General features: G+C 40.2%; 1 protein-coding gene across 8 annotated transcripts in view; it reads left to right on the top strand.

Moving 5' to 3' along the window:
• The window catches only part of cadpsb (Ca2+-dependent activator protein for secretion b), a 73,762-nt gene that overhangs the window by 42,458 nt on the left and 6,231 nt on the right, over nucleotides 1–25,073 (top strand). The window contains exons 8-28 of one of the 8 annotated variants that reach the window (XM_030051400.1): nucleotides 2,146–2,285; nucleotides 2,758–2,824; nucleotides 3,243–3,351; nucleotides 4,642–4,854; nucleotides 7,177–7,188; nucleotides 10,444–10,580; nucleotides 10,958–11,145; nucleotides 12,164–12,265; nucleotides 12,372–12,435; nucleotides 12,536–12,659; nucleotides 15,079–15,111; nucleotides 17,860–17,966; nucleotides 18,652–18,681; nucleotides 19,191–19,202; nucleotides 20,677–20,833; nucleotides 21,679–21,820; nucleotides 22,623–22,784; nucleotides 24,173–24,328; nucleotides 24,484–24,631; nucleotides 24,756–24,830; nucleotides 24,959–25,042. In XM_030051400.1, the coding sequence (XP_029907260.1) occupies nucleotides 2,146–2,285; nucleotides 2,758–2,824; nucleotides 3,243–3,351; nucleotides 4,642–4,854; nucleotides 7,177–7,188; nucleotides 10,444–10,580; nucleotides 10,958–11,145; nucleotides 12,164–12,265; nucleotides 12,372–12,435; nucleotides 12,536–12,659; nucleotides 15,079–15,111; nucleotides 17,860–17,966; nucleotides 18,652–18,681; nucleotides 19,191–19,202; nucleotides 20,677–20,833; nucleotides 21,679–21,820; nucleotides 22,623–22,784; nucleotides 24,173–24,328; nucleotides 24,484–24,631; nucleotides 24,756–24,830; nucleotides 24,959–25,042 (2,262 nt within the window). The remainder of the gene's footprint in view (nucleotides 1–2,145; nucleotides 2,286–2,757; nucleotides 2,825–3,242; nucleotides 3,352–4,641; nucleotides 4,855–7,176; nucleotides 7,189–10,443; nucleotides 10,581–10,957; nucleotides 11,146–12,163; nucleotides 12,266–12,371; nucleotides 12,436–12,535; nucleotides 12,660–15,078; nucleotides 15,112–17,859; nucleotides 17,967–18,651; nucleotides 18,682–19,190; nucleotides 19,203–20,676; nucleotides 20,834–21,678; nucleotides 21,821–22,622; nucleotides 22,785–24,172; nucleotides 24,329–24,483; nucleotides 24,632–24,755; nucleotides 24,831–24,958; nucleotides 25,043–25,073) is intronic. The other 7 variants (XM_030051401.1, XM_030051402.1, XM_030051403.1 and 4 more) reach the window with 7 other exon arrangements.

Genomic DNA, 25,073 nt, shown 5'->3' with positions numbered 1-25,073 from the left:
GGTAAGATGTGCCACACTCAATTAAAAGTGGAGTCGGTGATTCTGGAGAAAGATTGCTGATATTTTAAATCAACCGCCAGATTTACTGTCTCTTTCATTTACACTGCCTCCTTGCCCCCATCTCCCCTTCTCCTCCCCCTTCCTCCCCATCCTGTGCATGAGCACGCCCCCTGCTGCTGATTGGCTGGGAGAGTGTTGTGTGGCCCAGTCCGAGTCACACTGTTTGTTTTCTGTTTACAGAGCCAGGGCTGTGTACGAACACTGGATCATTTTTTTCAGAGCACACACAGAACGGACAGCTAGTAGGCTGCATGACTTCACCTTTAACTACATGTAGAAAGAAATAACATCACACCATTTCAGCAATGGAACAAATATTTTCAACTCTGAAACAAACCAATTCTGTGAGCCAATATGTGATCACATGGTTGATTTTGTGTTTGGTTGCCTAGATTCAAGGGATGGCTCAGTTTACCACCTGGCATGATTTATCCTGTTCTCTCCTACCCCAGCTTGTTACTATCATTATTTTTGTAATACAATGAAGCTTTTTGTATTATTTTTATTATTGGTTTAAGTCAGTCAAGGAGAAATCCTTGAATCCTGCAATCCTACAGCTGACAGCACAAGGACGCTAGCCACTCCTTGCATGACTTGCACTTCACATTAGTGCCAACCAGTTCATATGTTGAATCCTGTTGGGGTGTAATGTGTGAAGCTAATTTTGATTGTGTGTGAGTGTACCATTGGTTGAGGATGTGAGTTAAGGTCACTCTTAATGTAATGCCCTGGTTTATATTTTTGAATTGAACTGAACTGAATTGAGAGAAGAAGGGGATTTTTTTTTTTTTTTTTTTTTTTGCTAAGTATGTAATCATCTTTGTCAAATTTCTCTCATAATTATATGCTAATATCATTACCTTGTGTGCATGTTAATCTAGTCAACCTTTTTAGAATACTGAACTATCATAATATAATAGAACTTATATAGCCTAATGTTCTACACATTACTTTAATTTTATTTGACTATTTGTATATAGCCTGACATCTACACTGCACTCAACAGCTTTCAACTGGCAGTTGGCCCACAGAAGTGATGTGTGTTCACCAGTTTCAAAAACAGACACTGAAACAACATGCACACACACACACACACACACACACACACACACACACACACAATTTACAGCAATACCACACCATCAGTTGTTTTCTTTCAGTGTGATCAGTTGTCTTATTTACTGCAGCCACTGCACAGACGCTGTCAAATCTCTCTCGTTTGTCTGGGCCTGTGTGTGCCGGGACACTGAAGCCCTCTGTTATTGGCAAACTGTGTGACATCCTGATTTCTAAGGTTTCGGTCTGCAGCATACAGCCGTTTGAGTGTGATGCAGAGATAACTTTTTTACCCATTGTTTGAGCTAAGTTTGGATGTCCATGATAAACCTTGAGCTTCTGTGCAGATTAATTATTCAAAAGCAGATATGGAGATGGAAAAAAAATCAAAATACTAAAAAGCCCTGCCTATTTGGTGTAAATACGAAGGGAAATCATGATGGATGGCTGACTGTTTGGTTATGAGAGGTGGTGTTGCTGGTTTGCGTTTGGGCAGGGGGGCCTTAGACGTCCCCGTAGTGGCATTGACCTTGGCTGTGACAAGGCTCTTTGATCTCCTGCTGCAGCAGCGTTGGCAGGCAGGCAGGCTTCCTCAAAGCTCTTTAACTCAGCAAAGAGAGATTAGGCCTCCTCTTCAGGGAGGCAGAGCAAAGCACTGCTCAGCTCCTCTACCCTGAGTCACTTTTTTTTCTGAAATTGCAGACACGCTTTCAAAAAATGTGAAACGCAACTTCTCGCAGACACACACACAAACTGATGCACGCACACACACATGCACACACAGACACATGTAGTCGTCAGTGCTTGCAAACACTGATTGGTATTGCTGAATGTTGCACACAACTCAGATACACCTCCAGGATATCTACAGTAAAAAAAAAAAAAAAAAAAAAAAAAGAGAGAGAGAGAGAGAGAAAAAAACAGAGATACGCCGATATTGCAAGCGGCACACCCAACACTGAGCTGGTAATTGTATTCCACAGTGAAAGTGAAAAATCTCTCATGCGGTCTGTTTTCATTTGAGTGCAGGTCGTCCTCCACCCGACTCCTAACAGCCCCAAGCAGTCAGAGCTGCATAAGATGACCCTGACCAAGGCTTGCCCCGACCATGATCTCAAGATCAAACTGGCTATTCGCATGGACAAACCTCAGAACATGAAACACTCTGGGTAAGAGATACTCTGCCAGTGGAGCTGTCTTGTCTTGTTTCTGTGTGCCTCTGTTTCTCTGTTTTTCCATGTCTTTCTCATAGAATTCCCACCCTCTCAGCTTCTTGGCCTAATTTCCAGTCACTTACATGGACGAATACTGTGAGGTGTACTACTCCCCCTGGTGGATACCAATGTGTATTTTAGGTTTTGTAACTTACTGTAGGAGGTGTCAAAGCTGTGCAAATATTGAGGACAGCATTAATAAACATGTCATCTATTTCCATCATCGTATGACCAATATAGTATTCATGATGAGAGTGTGAATTTAGATTAAGATGTTGCTTTGTTGATTTCTCATTAGTTGAAATGAATACCGGTACACTGTTTCTGTATGCCAGTTGCATGTTACCATCATGATAATATGTGGATGTTTTTTCATATATGGAGTTTGTTGGTTTTATCTCCTTGTGTGAATACAATATTTTTACAGGTATCTGTGGGCTTTTGGGAAGAACGTTTGGAAGCGCTGGAAGAAGCGTTTCTTTGTCCTGGTGCAGGTGGGTTTTCTCTAAGGCTCAAAAGACAATAACTACTGGATAAATAATAAGCATGCATGGACCGAAATAGAAAACAATGTTCTGCCCTAATTCAACTAGAAAAGCCCGCTCTTTGTTGATTAGACAGTTTTAGTTTGGCAAGAGCTTCTTCCCCATTGATCCATTTTAATGATTCTTTTAATGAATTGAGTCACTTTGTTAAAATTATAAGCACATTTCTGGCATACACTAGATCTTAAGGTCAGTTTGCATGATTGCATTTATCTGCTGGGAGAGGCGATTTAGCATATTTGTTTGTTGAACTGACTATTGGTTAAAGATTAGACTGTCTGTACAGAGGGACAGCACCAAATCCAGACCAGACAGTTTTTTTTGGACAACTGTTTTAGGTAATGATGGCTAATCCTTTGTCCTTTAGGTGAGTCAATACACATTTGCCATGTGCAGCTACAGAGAGAAAAAGTCTGAACCGCAGGAGCTTCTACAGCTAGATGGATATACTGTGGACTACACTGACCCCCAGCCAGGTGGGATATCACACAAACACACACACACACACACACACACACACACACACACACACACACACACACACACACACTTTTATGTTTTTTATGTTTTAGTTCAGGTTTTCTTTTTGTCACAGTAATAGAGGTGTTCATTTAGTTCTATGTTTGGCATTAGCTCATAGTTAGTGCTGCTGTTGTACTGGACTGCATTTTATTGAGAGGTGTTTCCATTATTCTATCCCCCTCATGTATATAAACAGGGAGGACAAAAAATTGGAAACACCTGTAAATATAATGTAGTCCAGTGCAAGATCTCTGCAAACTACAACCTCAGTAATTAATATAGAATTAAATTTACACATTCTCCACAATGTCAACAAAAACTGAACATTTGTAAACTTTCTTAGAATTTATGGCAGAGCTGTTGCATTGAAATGCATTAAATTGTACAGGTGGACCTAATAGAGTGGCCATTGAGGGTATGTGCAAATGCACATGCAAATGTAAATATACACTACTCACAAAAAGTTAGGGATATTCGGCTTTCGGGTGAAATTTCAGGATGAACCTAAAATGCATTATAACCTTTACAGGTGAACTTCATGTGACCTTCTGTAAACTTTTGAATGCACATGTCCAACTGTTCAATGTTTCAGTACTTTTTGCACAAGTTGCTGTTCTCTAACAAGGAGTTTAACGGCAAAATTCACATCAGGTGTTTGATGCTCCAGCTCATCGAGGTCGTATCATTAGGGAATGGCTGCTGGAGACTGGGGTACCTCAAATGGAGTGGCCTGCACTTTCTCAGACCTGAATCCCATAGAAAACCTATGGGATCAGCTGAGTCACCGTGTAGAGGCTCGGAGCTCTGTACCCCAGAACCTCAATGTCCTGAGGGCCACCCTTCAAGAAGAGTGGGATGCCATGCCTCAGCAGACAATAAGTCGACTTGTGAACAGCATGAGACGTCGTTGTCAAGCTGTAATTGATGCTCAAGGGCACATGACAAGTTATTGACACTGACATTTTTTGTTGTGGTATATCCACCACTGTTGTTGGCTTTTGTTTCAAGAAATTGTTTGAGATGAGGAAATCACCAGTGCATGCTTCTACTTAAATGCCCTACTTTCATGATATAATATCACTGTAGCATGAACATTTTACATTTTACATAAATTTCACCCAAAAGCCAAATATCCCTAACTTTTTGTGAGTAGTGTAGATCACATACACATATTCAGACACATATACAGTTGCACATACAAATGCTACAGAAGCAACTTGTCCTTAAATGTCCCTTGCTCTCAGGTTTGGATGGTGGCAGGGCTTTCTTCAATGCCGTGAAGGAAGGCGACACTGTGATCTTTGCCAGTGATGACGAGCAGGACCGCATCCTGTGGGTCCAGGCAATGTATCGTGCCACTGGCCAGTCCCACAAACCTGTCCCACCCACTCAGGTCCAGAAACTCAACTCCAAAGGCGGTGCCTCAGCCCAAATGGATGCTCCCATTTCTCAGTTCTGTAAGTAACTCAGTACCCAACATCGGCCAGCTAAGCAGCAAGCAGATTTCATTCCCAGACCAGTGAAAGCTCTAACCCATAAATGTCTCACGCCATGCGCTCCACACTGCAGCCACAAACCTGCTGGTAGAACTAACACACAAGCACGCACGCACGTACATGCCTTGCTCTCTCACAGATCCCTCAAGCATCTAAAGGACCTCCACTCATTTTCACCACTCCCGCAGTGTTTAAAGGTTCAGTTCCATGCTGCTCCATCAATCTGTCTTACAAATTAGAATCAATCTGAAAATCAGTGTAACTTAGGGCATGATTTGGAGTGCAAACGACATATGAAAATTAAATAGGTCACCAAACATAAGATTTGAACATTCAAGCCTGCTGGGGTTGAATTGAGATTGACAGTGCCAGGGTGTGCTGCTCCTGTCCTAACCTTAGGCCTGTTTTAATTCAATAATAGCTCTAGACAGCAGCTGTGAGTGTGGTTCTGAGACGGTTCTCAGATGGTACCCTTGTCAAATCATCCATATAACGACTACCTAGTCAAACTTCTCCATAGTTTTAACCAATCTGTCACTTGCACCTCTAAGCAGCCCACAGGTCAATTAGCAAAGTGAAGGTAAGACTGTCTATAGTAGTGTGGCATCTGTACCACCTTCTGTTGTAACCGTCTCTTGTGTCCCTCTCATTAAAGAAACAATAACAATAATATTTTTGTAAGTACTATAAATTCTGCCAGCCACATTTTTCTTCACAGATACTGACATATTGCTATTAATCATTTTCTACCTATTCTAGACAGGAAGTCCAAATTGTAATCACACTAACATTGACTTATTTGGACCTGCTGAGCCTAATGTCGCACACTACTTAACACTCCACAATAATAGATCCTGCTATTCAAAACAAAATATGACTTTTTGTGTGCAACCTTTCACTCATTAGCTTAACAAAACATTTCTTTTCTAACTCTAATGAGCAAGTCTTTTTTTTCTGGATGGGTTGTTGAAAAAGAGGTTCTCCCAACATAATTGGCATCGTTCACCAAGTAAATATTGACAATCCAATTGCTATTCGAGTGAAATACAGATTATAATAAGTAAGTAAAAAAGTGCAATGTTTATTTCACTGTATGTCAGTCATAATACACTAATATTAATACATAATACTGTACAAATCCAATTGGATCAATTACTTAGGCTCTTATCACATAAATTCTATGTTGTTTCTCCATTGATTTCTTTGTCTAGTATGTGATCGTTCTTGTGGTTAGTTGATTCCTCTGATGCCAGCTGTTGCCATTCAAAGCCTCCTCACAGTGGCACAGACCCCCTGCCCCCCTCCCTGAAACATTGTGGCACACCACGCGTACATGTTTCACCCCCTGGTGGTCTTGAATGGCACTGGGACCATGACATACACAGCCCTCCTGACTCTGCTGCAGTAGATCGATCCAGTTCAAGAGCGCTATGAAGGTTCTCAGTGGTCAGGGAGCATTTTGAACGAGTGAACTAAAAACTAACACCAACACACAAATGACAGCGAGTGGCCTCATTTTGTTGCATTACATCTGAATCTTCCTGAATAAAAACATAACATCGGAAATAGATATCATGACGTCTGAGGATATTATACAGCATCCCAACCGGCTGACTAACATGGCTACAGACCACATATTAATTATTATTTCACTTGTAGATAAATACTTTCACCATTTTATCAGCCCAGTATTTTATTTGAACCTGCCAAGGACCTTCATAGATTCTTCATAAAAATACACTGGTATTGTTTATACATTTAAAAATGGAACTTGGTATTTGGTTCAGCGGGTAAGTGTATGTGCTTGCCAATGTCCCTGAAAAGCTAAAAAGTAAGCATACTGTGTAATCTTCAGTCTGACGGTACTTAATGTGAAGCTCTTGACTATTTTAAGAACTTGTCCCGAATCCAGAAAAAACTATAAACTGCAGTGGAGTGATGAGGATCCTAAATGATCTCTTTTCCTCTCTCTCTCTCTCTCTCTCTCTCACGCTCTCTTTCTCTGTCTCGCTGTCTCTCTGTCTCTGTCCGTCTCTCTCTAATATGCCTCAACACCTGTCAAGTTTCACATACCCCGACATGTACTCACACACCACCCACAAACTCTCATGTTGGTATATAGGTTGTTGTTTTTCAGTTGTGTTTTCTTCCTCATGCTTTGCTTGTACCCTTCTTGAGTAATGCAGCTGCTAGGTCAGGGTCTCTCGTGATTGCTCTCCTCCAGCCTTGTTGCTAGTCTTTATGTTATTCTGGTTTGTCCCTTCTTACCCTGCTGTCTTCTAGCTGGACTCAAGGGTAAGTGCTTCCCTGTAGCCGGCACAGCTCAGATAATCCCCGCCGATTATCTGACAAATGCAACGTGCTTTCTCTCTCTTTCCCTTTTCCTCCTTTCAAGTCTCGCTTCATGTTTTAGATATTAGTTGATAACTTTTTTTTTCTGTTGTTGTTTTTTGACGACCTCAATTTGAGGATCGAAGTATAAGCATCCATTCTTGCCAATTTAGGATGCATGTATTGTATTCTTAGATTTATTTATTGACTCAGCAATGATTAAAGTTGATATGATAGTTATAATTGCATAATTGCCTTCTCTCTTTATTCATATTGGTGAAAGGATCCCTCAGTGTAAAGCAGTATGACGGTACAATGCTACATACAATTAGAGGAGCAGACAGATTGGCTGCTTTATGTAAAATTGCAATCATTTTTCTATGTGAAAGTTTAAATATTTAACATATCAAATATATTGTTCCCTCGATGTCATATAATTTTACAGAGCTGAAAAGAAACTGATTACTCTTTCACAGCAGTTAGATGAAAGCTAGAACATATCTGACATCCCTACTTAAGTGTTTCAAGATAGAAAATTTAGCAACATTGTGAATAATTACAACACTCTCTGAAGCAGCCATGTTACTAAATAAATAAAATCTTTTTGCCATTTGGGTAAAGTTTGTTTTGGCACTTTCAAACCCTTCTAAATGTTGATCATGCTTTACTTCAGAGGGCTCAATTGCTTTCAGTTCTTTTTCTTTTGGCTTCTCTTGACGAGAGTTGGCAAATATGTATGCGGAGTATTCTGAATGCCAAAGACAAGGAGTAGCTACTGCCGCCCCTTCGTACTATAAAATACTCCCAACCTCCCCCTCCCCCAGTAGATGGGCCTGTAGATAGAGGCTAGACCAGTTGTTACACCTCCAGAAGGGAGCGATTTCATTTTGATTTCTTTTGACTGCCCTTTGATTGCCTGAATAGGAGAACACCTGTGTTATGTGTCCATACGTTTATAGAACTGCAGGAATTTTCATTCATTTCCCCCATCTCCCAGAGAATGATACAGTTTTGCCTCTGTCGGCTTCATGCTATATACCCATGTACTTGCACCAAATTGTATTGCTACCCTATTAGAGTACTCCGGTAGTGGTATGCCTGTTAGTGTGCTCTGTAGAGATCATGATTACACTGCAACATATTCAAGTATTGTCAACTTGCAAATGCGTAGAGAAAAAGGAATGCCAAAAAAAGATAAAATCCCAAATTATCAATGGGTCTGCAGATGTGCATGAAAATTGAAAAGCTCAATGAAAAGTCACACTGTTCTCCAGCATGTGATAATATATAAATGTATGCAAAAGTACTTGCCTATTCACTCTGGTAATGCAGTATTTCTCCTCATCTTGCAATTAGGTGTTGAAGTAATGATATCAACAAGTTTTTGCAAGACATGATAATGTTTCCAGTGTTTAGTCTATTGAATTAAACTCCATTTCCTCATTTAAACCTAGAGGATATAGCCCACTCATTCTCTCTCATAAGCCCAGCCTCGTTCAGTTCCACCCTTTGGATGTTCTCTCACTACCTGAGCTCGTATCCACATCATCACTTCCTTCGTACCTTAGCCCCCTAAGCGAATCTTCTTCTGAGTGGTCGTCAGTTTTCTGACCACTTGGTTTCTGTCCCACTTTTATGGATTCCTCACTCACCAAGTCCTCCCTCATCCTGACACTTTCCCATCCAGCACTGCACTCACGAGTTCCACCATTCACGATCTTCTCTCAATGTTTGTAGCCCTCATGTGTTTACTATCCTTCTCTTACCTTCAACACTACTTATTTGCCTGTCTCATCCCCCTTGCCTAATGAATCTCTATTTCCCTAGTCTTACCTTTTTGTCTCACACTCTTTTCCTTCTCAGATCAGCAAATTGTTCAACATGGAACATTTTATAATCTCTAGATTCCTTTTAGTGAGTTTGAGTGAATGCATCATCCTTAGTATAGCCGTTCCAGTTCCCTTTCCTTGACCTGGAGGCTGACAGATGTCACTGCTGTTGACAGTTGTGCTCTATTTGGTACCCCCACCCTTACCCAGCCAAGCTTAGTCCTCCACTTACCACCCTCCACCCCCAAATCATCGTCACTCATCTCAGTGTCACATGGACATGACACCTGTCACTCACGCCAAGGACATGACTGCATCTCTTATCTATTTTGAATCACCCTTGTCTTGATCATTTTGTCTCTGACAGCTTTATTATTTACAGAAGGTAGCACAAGAAATTATGGTGAATTTTCTGGATGTTACCCATTGTGCTTTTTTTCTACTAGACAAGGGGATTTTAGAAAACAGAACAATCCACCATTTTTTCATTACCCATCTGTACTGAGAAGTTTCATTCTTTCATTAGATTTTTTTTTTTTTACACACCTTTGGTATTAGTAAGGTGCTCTTCACCTCTTCACCTTGCAAGTTTGATCAGAAAAAGTTTAACAAACAAAAAAAAAAGGAATTACTTGATCTAGACAGTGGCAAAAGTTAGAAATCAAGACAAAGTTTACAAATCATACACCTTCCTATCACCTTCCAGGAACCAAAATTGGCATTTTTTTCTTTTCTTTTCTTTTCTTTTCTTTTCTTTTCTTTTCTTTTTTTATTTTTACAAATCTCCAGTTTGAGTGAAATACTTTACTAAAATTCTAGTCTTGAATTAGCATTTTTTCAATGTGGTCAGATTAATTAAAAAAAAAAAAAAAAAATACCCTTTTGTCTTATTTCTGTCTTTTTTTTCCAGCACACGTCCCAACATTTGTCAGGAACTGAGTGACATTCAACAGTCGCGAATGGCAGAATCTATTGAATACATAAATAAGAATGCATCTAATTCTATCTAACCTTTCTAATCCTATCAAAACTGCACTTTTTCCTCAAACATGTTTTGGATCTGTAAAGATTCACATCCCCTGCAAAACATCAGGAAATGTGACCTACTAAGATGCATGCATGCACATACAGTAGAATGCACCCGTCTCACTGAGCTTAGCTTCAGATCTACAGAATCTCATCCTCTAATACATCAGATCTATTTACGCTGTCTGACTCAATGCAAGTTGACAATGTAAGCTGTAAGTGTTTATAATTTGCCCTTAGCAGTAGCCAGAGATTCCCTGGTGTATCTGTGCTGTGATGAAGTAGAGACACTGTGCTTGCCTACGCCTCACTGATGTTTTCTCCTCTGAATCGTGTCCTTTTCCCTGTACCGTTGGCTGGATAGACGCAGACAGAGCTCAGAAACATGGCATGGATGAGTTTATCTCCGCTAACCCCTGTAGCTTTGACCACGCCTCGCTGTTTGAGATGGTGCAGCGACTCACATTGGACCACAGGCTCAACGACACCTTCTGCTGCCTGGTGAGGTTTAGTGCAGTCTGTCCATCCAGGTAGCTTCTGTGTGATTTGGTGATGTTTCCAGTCTGCTGCTGTGTCCTGGCAACTCAATACAATGCGGCTGGATGGTTAACCTATTCTGTTATGGAGCTCAAATCATCAACACTTTGAAATGAAAAACTTTCCTGTCGAAGGACATCAGCAGATTGTATTTGCCCACCTCTAATTTGTACCCAAAATCACAACAGACTGGAAACCTTGCCAAATCACACAGAAACTATATGGATGGACAGATTGCTCTAGGATTGAGTGGAAAAAATATATCTTTTTGTATTTTGTGTGAACTGTTCCTCTGCCTTGTTTGGTCTTTTGTTTAACTACCATATTCTTCTGTTGTGTAGGGATGGTTCAGCCCGGGCCAAGTGTTTGTTCTGGATGAGTACTGTGCCAGGAACGGGGTCCGAGGTTGTCACAGACATCTGTGTTATCTGCGTGATCTTCTGGAAAGAGCAGACAACGGGGCTATGATTGACCCCACCCTTCTACACTACAGCTTTGCTTTTTGCGCTTCCCATGTCCATGGGAACAGGTGTGTCCTAATCCCATTTTGGGGCATGTCAGTGCTGTTTCAGAGCCTTGAGACATTGCAAAACAGTGTTTCCTTTTTTTTTTTTTTTTTTGCAACGTCAAAATGTTTCTGAAAGCACATAAAGAGCATGTGACACTTAAAGGTGCTCTATGTAAAATTGCTTTGGAATGAGAACCCTTTGGATTGTGGAATTAGACTTGAGTGCTTATTTGCCTGCTTATCTCAATCAGCCTTGAACTTTGCATAGTGCCTTTACCTTTAAACTCTTTCCAACAAAATACAAATGGTACAAACAGTATTCTGTTAGGCAGTGGTGTTAGCCCATAAAGATAAAGTGGATACACTTGTGATGAACATTAAATCTCCATTAGTGCTGCACATAAAGGAAAGGAAGTCATCAAAGCCATCCTAGGCATCCTTTGGTCTTTCCCATCTGTGTAATGTTGCCATATTATATTTCTTTTCAGTTAATTTTCCTGTTTATTACGATCCAATTTTTGTGTTTTATGTTATGTTATGTTATGTTGTGTTATGTTGTTAATTAATTACACATTTCTACATATTTGCTTGTGTCTATTATTTTTTTTCTTTGTTTTCTTCTCTCTTTATCCTTTGTTGCCATAGTCTCACATTGTCCGTATTATTCATCCTCCCACGTGTCCCTTAAAGTCAGAGAGGGCAGCAGTTACTGGGGGCCATTTGTGGGTTATGAGGGCCCGTGGTCCTCAAAGAGCTCCCAAAGCCCTGAACCTGGCACTGCCTCTAAACGAGCAAGCAAATTCAAGTTTAGAAAGAGAAAGGATTCCAAAATCCCACTCTTTCAGCAGCCCAAAAGGTGAGATGTTGTCATTTCTTTGTTTGTGTGATACAAAGGGAACCTCAAACACAAGTTGCAGTCATTTCCTGGGGAGCTTCTGAGTTTTTTCTTGCATTGTTTGTATTAAACTGAGAGCCTGCAGTGGGGTTAAAATACTTTTAAGTTCAACAGGGTTAAAAATTTTGCCGGTGTGCTTCATAGGCCAGACGGGTTGAGCACAGTGAAAGTGGACGAGAAGGAACGCTTTGAAGAAATCAAAGAGCGGTTGCGTGTGATACTGGAAAACCAGATTGTACATTTCAGGTGATTGTCACCTCAGCATTTGTTATCTCAAGTCTTAAAACATTGTGTCTATTACTTTATTCCACTGTTATTTGATTTTTTAATTTGTCTGTATTTTCCCTTGTAGATACTGTTTCCCCTTTGGCCGTCCTGAGGGTGCATTGAAGGCCACTTTATCTTTGCTGGAGCGGGTTTGTAAATAAAAAATATGCATTTTATAGCCCATAAAATGTAACTGTGACCTGATGGAAATAGATCATATGTTTTGTTTTGTTTTAACATGATCTGTAGGTCCTGATGAAGGACATTGTGACCCCAGTTCCCCAAGAGGAGGTTAAAGGAGTTATCCGCAAATGTTTGGAGCAGGCCGCTCAGCTAAACTACCAACGGATTACAGAATATGCTAAAATTGAAGGTAACCAGAAATATACACCTCAAACACATCACCAAGCTCACATAATGACTGTTGGAGAGAATGTGTTAATGAATTTAGATTTTTTTTTTTCTCTCTAAAAGTATCCACTAATCCGCTAATCAGACAGGTCAATGTCAGTGTAAGCAGTACAAAATAATATATATGGTCATGGTTTTGTTATTAGGTTACAGATTGATCTTCTCTGATGTTTGAATCTTCTAGTGGTTGAGTGTGGAGTAAAAATAGTGAGAGGCATTCTGTTTTCAAATTCACTTTTAATGCAAAGAGCTGAACTCATAGTTCCTGAAGTCCTTTTGTTGTTACTTCAATATAAGATTGTACATCTCACTGTACTTATTTACACATGGTGAATTCACTTGGTATATGGTATAATTGTTTCCATATCCCAAATGACTTGTGGCATCCCAAATTATCTGTGACAGTTTGTCAGTCACTTTTTTGTCTCTCAGTCCAATAACTCTCTCCTTTGTTTCAGGCCTGCTTTAGCTCTGTGGTGTTCTGTAGGTCAAGTTGGCTTTTGTGTAGAGGTGTGTGAGTAAAAATGCATTCAAATCCAAAGCCCTGAAATCTGTTGATGTGCTGGTCTCTCATTGTGCCTTGACTATTCAAGCTGTTTAGTATCCTGGCCTCTAACATACAATGATTGGACTCCAAGTTCAGCTTAACTGAACGTCCTCTCTGACTCCCAGCTTCCTGTTGATGCAAACTCCCCCTCCTGCTATCTTAACCCTTACCTCTGACTCCACCAACTGACTCTGCCCCTGTCCCCCTTTACACCCTCTGCCTTGAAATATCAGCTCTCCTGTCACCTCTGTCTTACGTTCTTGCTGAAGACCACTATCTTCCACTCCCTCTTCCTTTGTCTGCTCTGCTTTTTTTCTCCTTTCCTACAGTTGTTGGCTTTGCCACAGTTATCACTCTATTTGACCAACTTATGTGATAAGTGGCTTTGAAGCCAACGCAAAGGAATGCTGGGATTGAACAACAACAAACCAGCATCAGTCACCTGCATGTGCTTTAAGACATACTGACATGGCCTTTCTTTATTGGCATGGATTACATGTTGACAGTTACATAAAACAGCACAAGACATTGTATAATGTCTTCTACTTTCTTTCTATTTGTCTTTTCTTCCAGTATTATATTCATTAAATGCATTGCCATGCACTATAGACTACACTGATTATTGTTTATGCCTTGAAAGAAATCCCTCAGGGTGCCAAAGATACTAAGGGCTTTAACCTTACTATCTTGCCATGCTGTGTGAATTTACTTCCCCCTGTCCTTGTGATGCTTCTGGTCCAAAACAAACCTTAGTAAACATTTGACTTTGCCATTGGGCCTCCTGCCCAACTCAATATCGTACTCACGTGGACAGCCCTCTTCCCATCAGCCTCTGATCTCTAGCCTTCCCACCTCTGATCCCAGCCTCTTGCATGCCCCGATCCTTTTTTATAGGGAAAAAGAGGGAAATGTATGAGCACCCTGTCTTCTGCTTGGCGTCACAAGTGATGGATTTAACCATCCGTGAGTACCTTCATCATCCTCTCCCCTGTGTCTCCTTCTCCTTCTTTTAAGTGCTTCCTCTCACCTCATCTCCCCTTCTGCCTCTTCCCTTTCTTAAGAGATGTTGCTTCCGCCATGCTTTTTTATCTGTGGCTTTTGTCTGTGAGAGTGAGTGGGGAGAGCACCAGTCAAGAGAGCTGAGCAGCACCACTGAATCAGTCAGGGTTCTTCGCAGTCCCATCTGTTTGTGATGGACATGAATGAGCAGTCTGGTCTGTAAGCTTCTTTCTTTTGGTTGGATGCCCATTCCTTTGACTTGAATGCATTTTTACATTGCTTACATTGTTATCTCCTTCAGTCATTTTGGTCTGATCATGTGTCAGTGGTGTGCTGTGCAGAACAGGTAGGCTTTTTTTTTTTTTTTTTTTTACTGTGACACCAGAGGCAGTATATGAGCATCTGTTTGACAGAGCTTCTGTATGAGGAGGACAGGTATATGTGTTAATTAAGAGTACCTGGGGTATTTTAACTCAATTCAACGCAAGTCACTCAGTGTGTCCTGTCTTTGATCCCGGTAGCTGTTGTGTGTCTTATCTGTCTCTTATAGTCTAAGCTTTGTCTGTTTGTTAACAAACGTCTGATCACTTTTTAATTTCCAGTTTTCCAGGCTAATGTTTCAGTGTTTCTGTTCTTCCTGTATGTTTGTGATGTTTGTCCTATTGCCTGGAAACCAAACTCCCTGGAGCTGAAAACTTTCCAGCAGATTCTCTGAAAGGGTCACATGATGATGAATAACAACTTGAGCTTTCCCCTGTAACTTGACAGTAACCCTAGACTATGTTCCTTCTAAATATCTCCTCTTTATCTTTTCTCTCTCTTTTTCTCGCTGAAGTTGAGAAAGGTCAAAAGGATCAAAAGGATCCAGGTGAACCCATGTTTAACTTGTGGCTAGCAACAGCGCACATGTACACACACACACATACACACACACACACACACACACACACACACACACACACACGCACACACATGCACACACATACACAGACACAGACACACACACACACACACACACACACACACACACACACACACACACACACAAATACATACATATGCTTTGAATAGACACACATCATTTACATGGACATATGCATGCACAAAAAATCTCTATATATATATCTATAGTATCTTGCACATATATGCACTGACACTTTGATTTAAGGTCTTAAATGTCTTGGCATGTTTTAAACAAACATCTCTCTTTTTATAGAGAAAGCATTTTGTGGAGATTGTATTGCTTTATAGCAATCCAGATGTGGCCCAAGAGAGGTTAATTAATAAGCTTTAGTTCAATTTTCAATTTACATAATAATGTTCAGTTAGTTCTCTGCTTGTTTGCTGGATATTTAATTTAAGGAAAAACATATTTTATGTATAATTCTAAAGCAATACAATCTCTTACAAAATGCATAAGTTATACATTTGCTCATGTGTTGAAGTAAAAGCAAAAACAGATCCACCTACAAAATATCATTAATATTACCCTCATCATTAAATACAATGCAAATTTGTATAACCTGCAACTTAACCTCCCACATTTGATCATGGGAATGTATAAATAAGTTTTGTTAATTAATGTCACATATCATCGAACATGATCATACACTTTGATCAAATTTGCTGGTCATTTTGGATACTTTCACATTTCATAGTACTCACACACATTGGATATTGGTGTTATATATTTGAACAATGCGATTTCTCATTTCACCATAACAGATAGGCCTACTTGTACTGTGTTGACTATCTCATGTGGTCTTTGACTGCAACACCTGAGTGGTGCCTGTGGGCCACAGAGGCCTTCAGGATTATTTCAGGGTACAAACATTTCTTCAGACGTGTAGGCCAATGTGACAGTGATCCAAATCCAACCGTTACTATGTTTTAAATGTCCCTAAAGACATTGACTCATGCGTTGTTCTGGCTCTTCAGATTCCTCTCTGCAGATTTCTCTCCTCACACTGTAAACAAACCCCCTGTTGATAAACTATACAGAGAACTCAAAGCTCAACAGAAGCTGCTGATCAGGGGGTGTCAGTTTATTTCAGTGTCATCATAACAGTTATTCATTTTGATGAGGAAAGAGCTTTTGTCTGGGAACACACTGAAAAGAAATTCAAATAAAAAACACTGTTAACTAGTGTGGAAAATGGAAATAACAATATGCTTTATTTTCCTGGGGACCCCAACAAAGACCCCCTGGAGCCCACTCTGAGATCTACTAATGTAGATAATCACCAGCAATGTTGTTTTATTTTATGTAGAGTTATATATATGTTCTTTTGATTTCCAGTTTGTGTAGCCATTCAGTTTCATGTTCAAATGATACACCCTCCCACTGTAACGTTTGAGTAATTTCATCTCATGACATTTAACTGTCTATCAAATCATTTTGCCAGCACACATGGGTAAAAGCAAAAAAATTGTCGCTTTTGCATGTTAATAATAGGCCAATTTCAGCAACTATTTCTGCCAATTTGAAAGAAGGCAGAAACAAGTAAGATTTTAGTCAAGTACAGACCATTTTACACTGTAAAAAATATTCAGTAAGAACATCTTTACTAATGTTCAGTCAACTTATTTAGTAGTTTACAATCCATATTTTAGATATTACAGCACTTTTATGATTGGTCCTAAAGCACATAATGAACCAAACAAGTGTCGCATTATATTGAAATGCTTAAAGATGTATTGAGTGATGTGACCCACAAAGTCTATGACCTGCTTTGATAATTTTGCAATTTCCTTCCCAAAACATCTCTGGAAGTTTAAGAGGATTTCTACTTACTTTGGAAAATAACTGTCAAAGCAACTATACAAAAAACACCATATCTCACAATTTGAAAAGCTGTTTTGTGTTTCAACAAATAAAGGATTAAATTATTGGTTATGGTCAATGAATCTGATGGACATTTGAAGAATACATTAGATAACCCAGCAGAAGGTGTGCAAAAAGATATTTAATTTCAGATAGCTATTTCTGTCTAAACTTTACATTATCAAGTATCATCAATTGCAGCATCAATTCCTCTTTCTATGTTAGTGTTAATGAATAAAAACTGAATAAAAAGGTTAATTATATTCAAATCTGCAGTATATCATTGATGGGTAGAAAAGCTTCACAAAGTTAAATTAATGGGGAACTTGCAGCAGGAACAATGAATTATTTTTACAGTGTATACTTGGTGATTATTCAGTAGTTTCTGCCCATGCCATGCCACAGCTCCTTATACAGATGGCTTACACTGCACCACTTCACAATTTTGCATGTTTTTGATGCCACATAGCACGCTCATCCCAGTGCCACTATTTCTGTGCCTGATATTCTTCCAACATAAGTGTGATTGTCCATAAAAAAGTGCCAACTCAGTGTTGCCTTATCTTATATAGCCCAAAATGCAAACAAATGAGTGCACCTCTGACATGTTTTTGAGGGTATGGTGAGAACACTTCACAGTGTATCACAGTGTAAGCACTGTGTTTATACTATATCATCCAGTTAAATATATAGACAAGAGAATCCTCTGAATAGTCATAAAAAAAATCCCCCTGGCATCCCTCTCTGTGCTTGACTAACCACTCATCCCTCACCCTCATCCTTTTGTCTCAGAGAACGTAGGCCGCTTAGTCACGCCTGCCAAAAAGCTGGAGGAAACAATTCGCCTGGCGGAGTTAGTCATAGAGGTCCTCCAGCAGAACCAGGAACACCATGCGGAGGTGAGTGGGAACCCTCTCCTCCTCTCCTCCTCAGAGCACTTTCCCTCTATACTCTCACTCCTATCTCACCCCGCCCACAGCAGGGAGTTAGTCTTATTCTCAATCTTCTATAAATAAAGCTGCCTTCATCTATGCGTAACCAGAATAGACCCCTTTCAAAGATGGATTTAATTTAGGAAAGCTCTAATTGGTGTTCGACAGACCATGGAAACATGGTACCAGAGCTCTTTCTTTGAGGAGAAACTGCAAATCAGAAAGAAAATGATATAATGTGTGCAATTCCCTCCTCTTATTCACAATTCATGGCTCAGTGGTGCAATGTTACATAAACCATTGGCTGCCTTGAAAAATGATAATATTTTATTGAAGTTAACCCAGTAAAAGATATATATACTATATATATATATATATATATATAATGTATAATACATATATATGCAATGTAGTCATATAGGCTAATTTAAGTTACCCCTGGCTACTGCATGCTCATAATGTATTGATTTTCCCTTTCGCCATAAACATAGTACAAAATAGGCTTCTCTTTTTTATTTACTGCTAAAACTATAAAATTAATAAGAACGCATGATGAGCATGTATAGATGTGTAGATCTAGAGGTGATCCTATGTGATCTTAGAATATGCAGATAAAGCAGATTTATTGTATCTCTCTGAATATGCTTGACAGGCGGCAGTCACAAGTTCTGGAGATCAATCGGTACAGTATTGTTATATTTCTTTCTCTTCAGTCCCCCATCACAAACCCCCTGTATCGCATGTGCGCCACTACGGCAAGAGGCACCCTATAGGCAGGAACAAAGTAATACATAGCAGCGGGTGGGTTTGTAGGCACAGAACTGAGAGCAAACTTGATGAAATTCTAAGGCACTGTAGCTTGCACAACATACTGTGATCATATAGCATGTTCATCGGGCCATAAGAGATTTTCCTTTTCTCTCCAAGCATGCTGAGCCAATAAACTCCCAAAGTATGCTCCATTTGAACCTTTAAAGTTTGATCCACCATAAACATTTGTTTCCCCTCCATCCAGCAGTTAAGTTCACAGTTCACACTTGTTCAAGCATTATTTCCCAGCTTCTCCTTTTCCATCACTCTGCTTTCTATTCTTAGTTTACAAACCCTATTAAAGAAATGCCTCAAAGATACATTACTGTTCTGTACATCTCCCTGTGTTCTCACTGTTCATATGATTGGTGACTGTTCAAGCAGGGAAAAGAGGTATGTAGTTAAGTTGAATGAGAAATTCCCCAATTCCCATAATGGTCTGTGCATGTCCAGTAGATGATGCCACGTCTCCCACCCCCTAAGCATCAGTACAGTCCTTCAGGGCTTGTCCCGAGGAACTGTTGCTTTGTTACAGCACATTGCCCTATCTGGCTGAGCAATGGGTATGCAGTAGAGTTCAGGGTCTTGTGTGTTAACCACTATCAAAGGCTGGACACCACTCTACCTGTCTACCTTTGCCCATTTGTCCCTCCCTCGCCTGTTGGAATCTTACACGGTCCTTCCCCCTGAAACCACCCTCTCCTTAAAAACACACTATCTCTCCTTGAATGCGATGGAGCAGAGCTTTGTTTGCTGCCTGTTGCTCTAACACTAGAAACTGTCAAGCATTTTATATGTTGGGAGTAGGCAGGTAAGTAGACGGGTAAGTAAGGTTTTGGCTGCCATTATGGTGGTGAAGCCCGTGGGCACAAGAACTGGTAATTTGATATGTAAACAAAGCATGCAGCATAATTTTTTGAAAAAAACGACTAAGCTTCTTCACATTCTGTTCTTGAGTTTGGCAACATGTCAGTTTTGGATGATAAGCAAGTGAGTCAAGACTGCCAGCAAAAAGCAACTAGTTCTGCTGTCAAGAGTGAGGAAGTCCTGACTGAAAACGTTAAGCAGAATTGCTTTTGCAACTAATTGGAACACTCAAGATGCTGTGTGCTGCAGTCTTTGGTGTGCCTAGTGCGAGATGGCAATCTGCATGAGTCACATTCACATCTAGTGGGTGTATGGTTATGATGTGAATGGTGGAACCCTCATCTCTTGGCTTGAGAGCAAAGCATGCAGGGAGTTCCACATTTGCATGAGAAAAGCTTTCCCTTGAATCTATAAATACTGTCATGAAAAGAACAAGAGACTTAAATGCAATGTGTGCTTTCTTCTTTTTTTTTTTTTATTTATGAACTAGATTTAAAGGTGATAATAAATAATCCTTGTACCTTTGGGTGTAATAAATAAAGAGACTGATTCATTCTCAGAGTACATGATGGCAACATAAAGACACACACACAGACACACACACACACACACACACACACGCACACTAATACACACAAGGTCCACACAGGTCTGGAAAAGGTAGTTATTTTCTTTCTATGAAACTGTGTTTGAAAGGAAATACTCATCAATTTAAGAATTCACATAGCTATTCTTGCAGCCCGTGACAGTTACTCTGCATTCGTGAACATGAATAAATCTCTCCCAAAGCTAGAAACCAGAGGACAACTAATGCATAAGCAATGAAGTGTCATAAAGCATGGAAGAAGCATACATGAATGTAGGAGTCATGTGCTTTCCGTTTTAAAGACCCGGAGAGCTACAGTTGTTTTTTTGCTCCTTCCATGTCTTTCTTCCTTGTGCCAGCTTCAGGTTGTACTGGAGACCTTGTTCACCTGCTTCCTCCCTGATGTCTCTCTAGGCCTTTGCATGGTGGACAGACCTCATGGTGGAGCATGCAGAAAACTTCCTGGCTCTTTATGCCATCGACATGGACGCCGCCCTGGAGATCCAGTCTCCTGAGAGCTGGGACAGCTTCCCCCTCTTCCAGCTGCTCAATGACTTCCTCCGGACAGACTGTAAGCTCCTTCTGCCTCCCTGCACTTGCCCCACAAGCTTAAACTGACACACAGGCAAACTTTTAGGGAGAATTTGCTTTTCATTGAAAACAGTTTGTCAGTCAGAAATCTAATCAAGCTTGATTGGACAGCAAGCTTTGCTGGCAATGTTTCAACATCAAAGAGAGAACATAGAAACACATCCTTGAGTGGGTGCTGGACTTGAGAAAAAGTGCTCTATATACACCCTATTATTATTAACTAATTATTATTAACTTTAATTAGGATTTTTTTTCTCAAAGTTCCTAAGAAAAGGGTGATATAGAACATATTGGTGTGTGGATTATTTCTCTAGACCCATTGTTTCAACAGCAATCAATCAGAGACAAGAAAAATGGTCAGGTGACCTGTCCTCATCCGAATGTGTAGGCCTATTTCTGAATGTTTTGACTGTTTATATAATGAGTACAAATAACTATTAAAGTACAGATAACTAGTAAATAATAGCTGTTTATACATTAACTCTACCTAGCCAGTTGTTGGCTGCCAGTAGAATAGATTATTCTTTATTATTAACGACATAAACTTACGATACACATTATGAAAGTGCAGTGAAAAGCCTTGATGCCATTTCAGTCGGAAAGATGAGATCAGGAAAACAGAGATGGCAGCAGTATCTATGACTTCATCCATTTGCAGTGGATACATTTGTCAGCTAGTGTTGCCCATTGTCCAGTTGCTTATAATCATTGCCCTTTGCTGGCAAATTTTGGCCCAAATATGCCCTAAAAATTTGTAGTATTCATGCCAAAACCATAACATCAATATTTTCTCTCTCTTTGTGCCTCTGTTTTCTTTCAACCCAGATCATCTGTGCAATGGAAAGTTCCACAAACACCTGCAGGATCTGTATGCTCCTCTGGTGGTTAGATATGTGGATCTGATGGAGTCCTCCATCGCACAGTCAATCCACAGGGGCTTTGAGCGCGAGTCATGGGAGCCTGTAAAGTAAGAAGCCTTCCATTTAATAGCTAAGCTGTAGGATGGTTGGAGATGCCAGGCTTTTATCCAGATGACAGACTGACTTCTTGGAGGCTGAAAAACTGGGAGAGCAGCTATAATGTTAACCCACGATTCCTCCAGGATCACTTTTACAGAATGAACTAGGAAGTGAGCTGAATAACATATTTTTCCCTTCAAAGGAAATGGGTTATTATTTCTTAAAATAGTTTAAGTCTTGTATGATAATGTTTATGTCTTACCAATTTTGTTTCCGACACATTGGGGTCAGGTCAGCACCTAATATTTCTGTTGTTTTGTTTTGTGAACTAACCCTCATAGTGTCTGCTTTAACACGTTGCCAGGGAGAGAACATCTCCAGTCTATCATGTTGCTGAGTTGTTCTTTTGAGCTTTGTTTATTTCTTATGGCTTTTACAATTTTTTGCTTTTGCTTTCTTTGTTACAATGACTATAGGATGTATTAGGTTCAAACAAAAAGAAAAAAAAAAAATCTTGGTCTTTATTTGGGATTATTCATTTGATGATTATGTTGCTTTTCCCTTTCACTGCATTTGTAATTATGTATATGTGTGCCTTTTGAGTCCAGCCCCCTTTACTCTGTAGGTCTATTTGTATACTGTGTGTCTCTGACAATTACTGTTGGTCTTGTTTATGTGTGCTATGTTTATGTCTTCACCTATTTTCAGATTTTATTATTTTAAAGATGAGTGTTACATGGCTTTCTGCAGCTCCCGCATTACCACTGTTATGGATTATTATTTTTTTCTTTTTGTCTGTCTTTTCTGCAGGAGTTTAACAAGTAATCTGCCCAATGTGAATCTACCAAATGTGAACCTCCAAATTCCCAAAGTACCAAATCTACCAGTGCCAGTAGCAGGACTATCAGTTAACCTTCCACAAATGCCTAGCTTTTCTACCCCGTCATGGATGGCTGCTATATATGACTCTGAGTGTGTATTCAATAAGTTCACCTTAGAATTACTCAACAAGTAGAGACTGCCTTGGTATGAAGATGCACCTGAACGAAAATTCATTGAGCCCCCCCCCCCTAAAAAATCACAAAAAGCACCAAATGTTGTCTATCAATCACCTATGTGGTTCTAAGTAATAACAATTATTATTATTAATGGTATTATTATTATTATTATTATTATTATTAAAATAAAATAAAAGGGATTTACATTAAACTGTATTCAGCATACTTCAATTCATGTTCATGCCAAGAGCGGTCTAAGAGGTGTTAGAGTAGGTTGGGTTCTGCTTCCAAAATGAGAGGCTGAGGCACTCTCATTTGTCTCAACATGCATGCTGTTGAGCTGAGGTACAGAGATACAGGCCAAACCTAAAAATATTCCTCAGAGGCTATTTGGGGATTTATTGTGCAGGACATGCCCCCATTTCAAAACATTTAGGACTTTTTTACTGCACAATGTGTGTCTTCCAAGTATTGTTCTCCAGTCTAGATAACAGCTACACTGACTTTTACCTTAGACTGAACGTGGTCTCAGGTCCATCTCTGACCTTGACCAAATCCCCAGTGAGTACTCTGATTGAGAGGGAGGTCAGCAGGTGGGATGGGAGATGATGGGATGGAGAGGCCGGACTGTCTCCATCTAGTTGTCAGTCAACTGGTGTGATGTTTGCTTTTATGCTCTGAAGCAATGTCTTCAGTGCAGCTGACATCCAAGACAGTAGAGACCCGCCCTGCTCCTGTGCCTCTCCCTTTTATCATCCTCCCACCCTCTCCATCTGTCCTGCATCCTTTTCCCAGTGAGTTCTACTCAGGATGACAAAAAGAGGTCTGCATGGTTTGTTTTTATAATAACTCCAGGGCCCATGCCAGCTTGGGGACATGGATGTTGAGAGAGGGCCTGTGATGAGGGATTTATCTGTGATTACGCAAAGCAATTTGGACATTATTTTTTGGAAACATGAACGAGCCATAGGCTAATTTTAACATGCCCTCCCTCATTTCTCCATTCCCTATTTCTTTGTCTTGACACAGTGTGATAGATGCTGTATCTGCAGTGACTTACCTGCATGTACCCACTTCACACCCCAGTCAATAATCATACTCTACAGCATGGTTATTGATTTGCTACAGTAAACCCTGCCCTCCTTTTTACCCATACACTGACTGTCTAAAACACCTGAGCAAACACAAAGTAGCATTTGAATAGACCAGTCAGTATATGGTGAGAGTAAAACTGACTTTGTGTTGAGGTGTGGAGGAGCAGCATCCTCCTCTGCACCCACCCCGACCCTCCCACCCAACCCCCTTTGTATAGAAGGGTGACACAAATCTTCTGACCTCTGTGTGTGTTTCGGTCGATGGCAGTAACGGCTCTGGGACGTCAGAGGACCTCTTCTGGAAGCTAGACGCCCTACAGACTTTCATCAGGGACCTGCACTGGCCTGAGGAGGAGTTCGCCAAACACCTAGAGAGTCGCATCAAGCTCATGTCTAGCGACATGATCGAGAACTGCGTCAAACGGTGTGTGTGTGTGTGTGTGTGTGTGTGTGTGTGTGTGTGTGTGTGTGTGTGTGTGTGTGTGTGTGTGTGTGTGTGTGTGTGTGTGCATGAGAGGGAAAGAAGAACTGAGTTCATATTGTAATACAGTGCATAATAATTTTTGATTTGCACTGCAGCACTAGGATGGCATTTGAGTCCAAGCTGGCAAAGAGCAGCAGGTCCACAGACTTCCGCATTTCCCCAACAATATGCACCATGTTTAATGTGATGGTGGATGCCAAGGACCAATCAGCTAAACTGTGTGCAATGGAAATGGGCCAAGAGGTATGTTCTTTTCCTTGGACAGTAACCTCATTTTGCAAAATTGCACTACATTTGGTCATATTTACACAGAGAAAATGGTCTGTTAATATGTCTATTTCTTTTGAACTCTTCTCCTTCATTTTAGAAACAGTATCACTCCCAGATAGACGATCTGATTGAGGAGAGTGTGAAGGACATGATCCAACTTCTGGTCGCAAAGGTACATTTTGAGGAAGCGACTGTGATAGGACTATATTACTTTATCCACTTATTAGAGGACAAATAACCTCAATTGTAAGTCATGATTTATAATGTTTGATGGATTCTGTCCTTGCCTTTATTTCACAGTTTGTTGTCATTCTGGAGAGTGTGTTGGCTAAGATTTCAAGATATGATGAAGGCACTCTCTTTTCCTCATTCCTTTCATTCACGGTGAGATGAAGCTTCTCTTTTTTTCTGTGAT

This window comes from Myripristis murdjan, chromosome 5 (genome assembly GCF_902150065.1).
Source record: "Myripristis murdjan chromosome 5, fMyrMur1.1, whole genome shotgun sequence".
Taxonomy (NCBI): Eukaryota; Metazoa; Chordata; class Actinopteri; order Holocentriformes; family Holocentridae; genus Myripristis; species Myripristis murdjan.
This window is presented reverse-complemented; position numbering and strand designations above follow the sequence as displayed.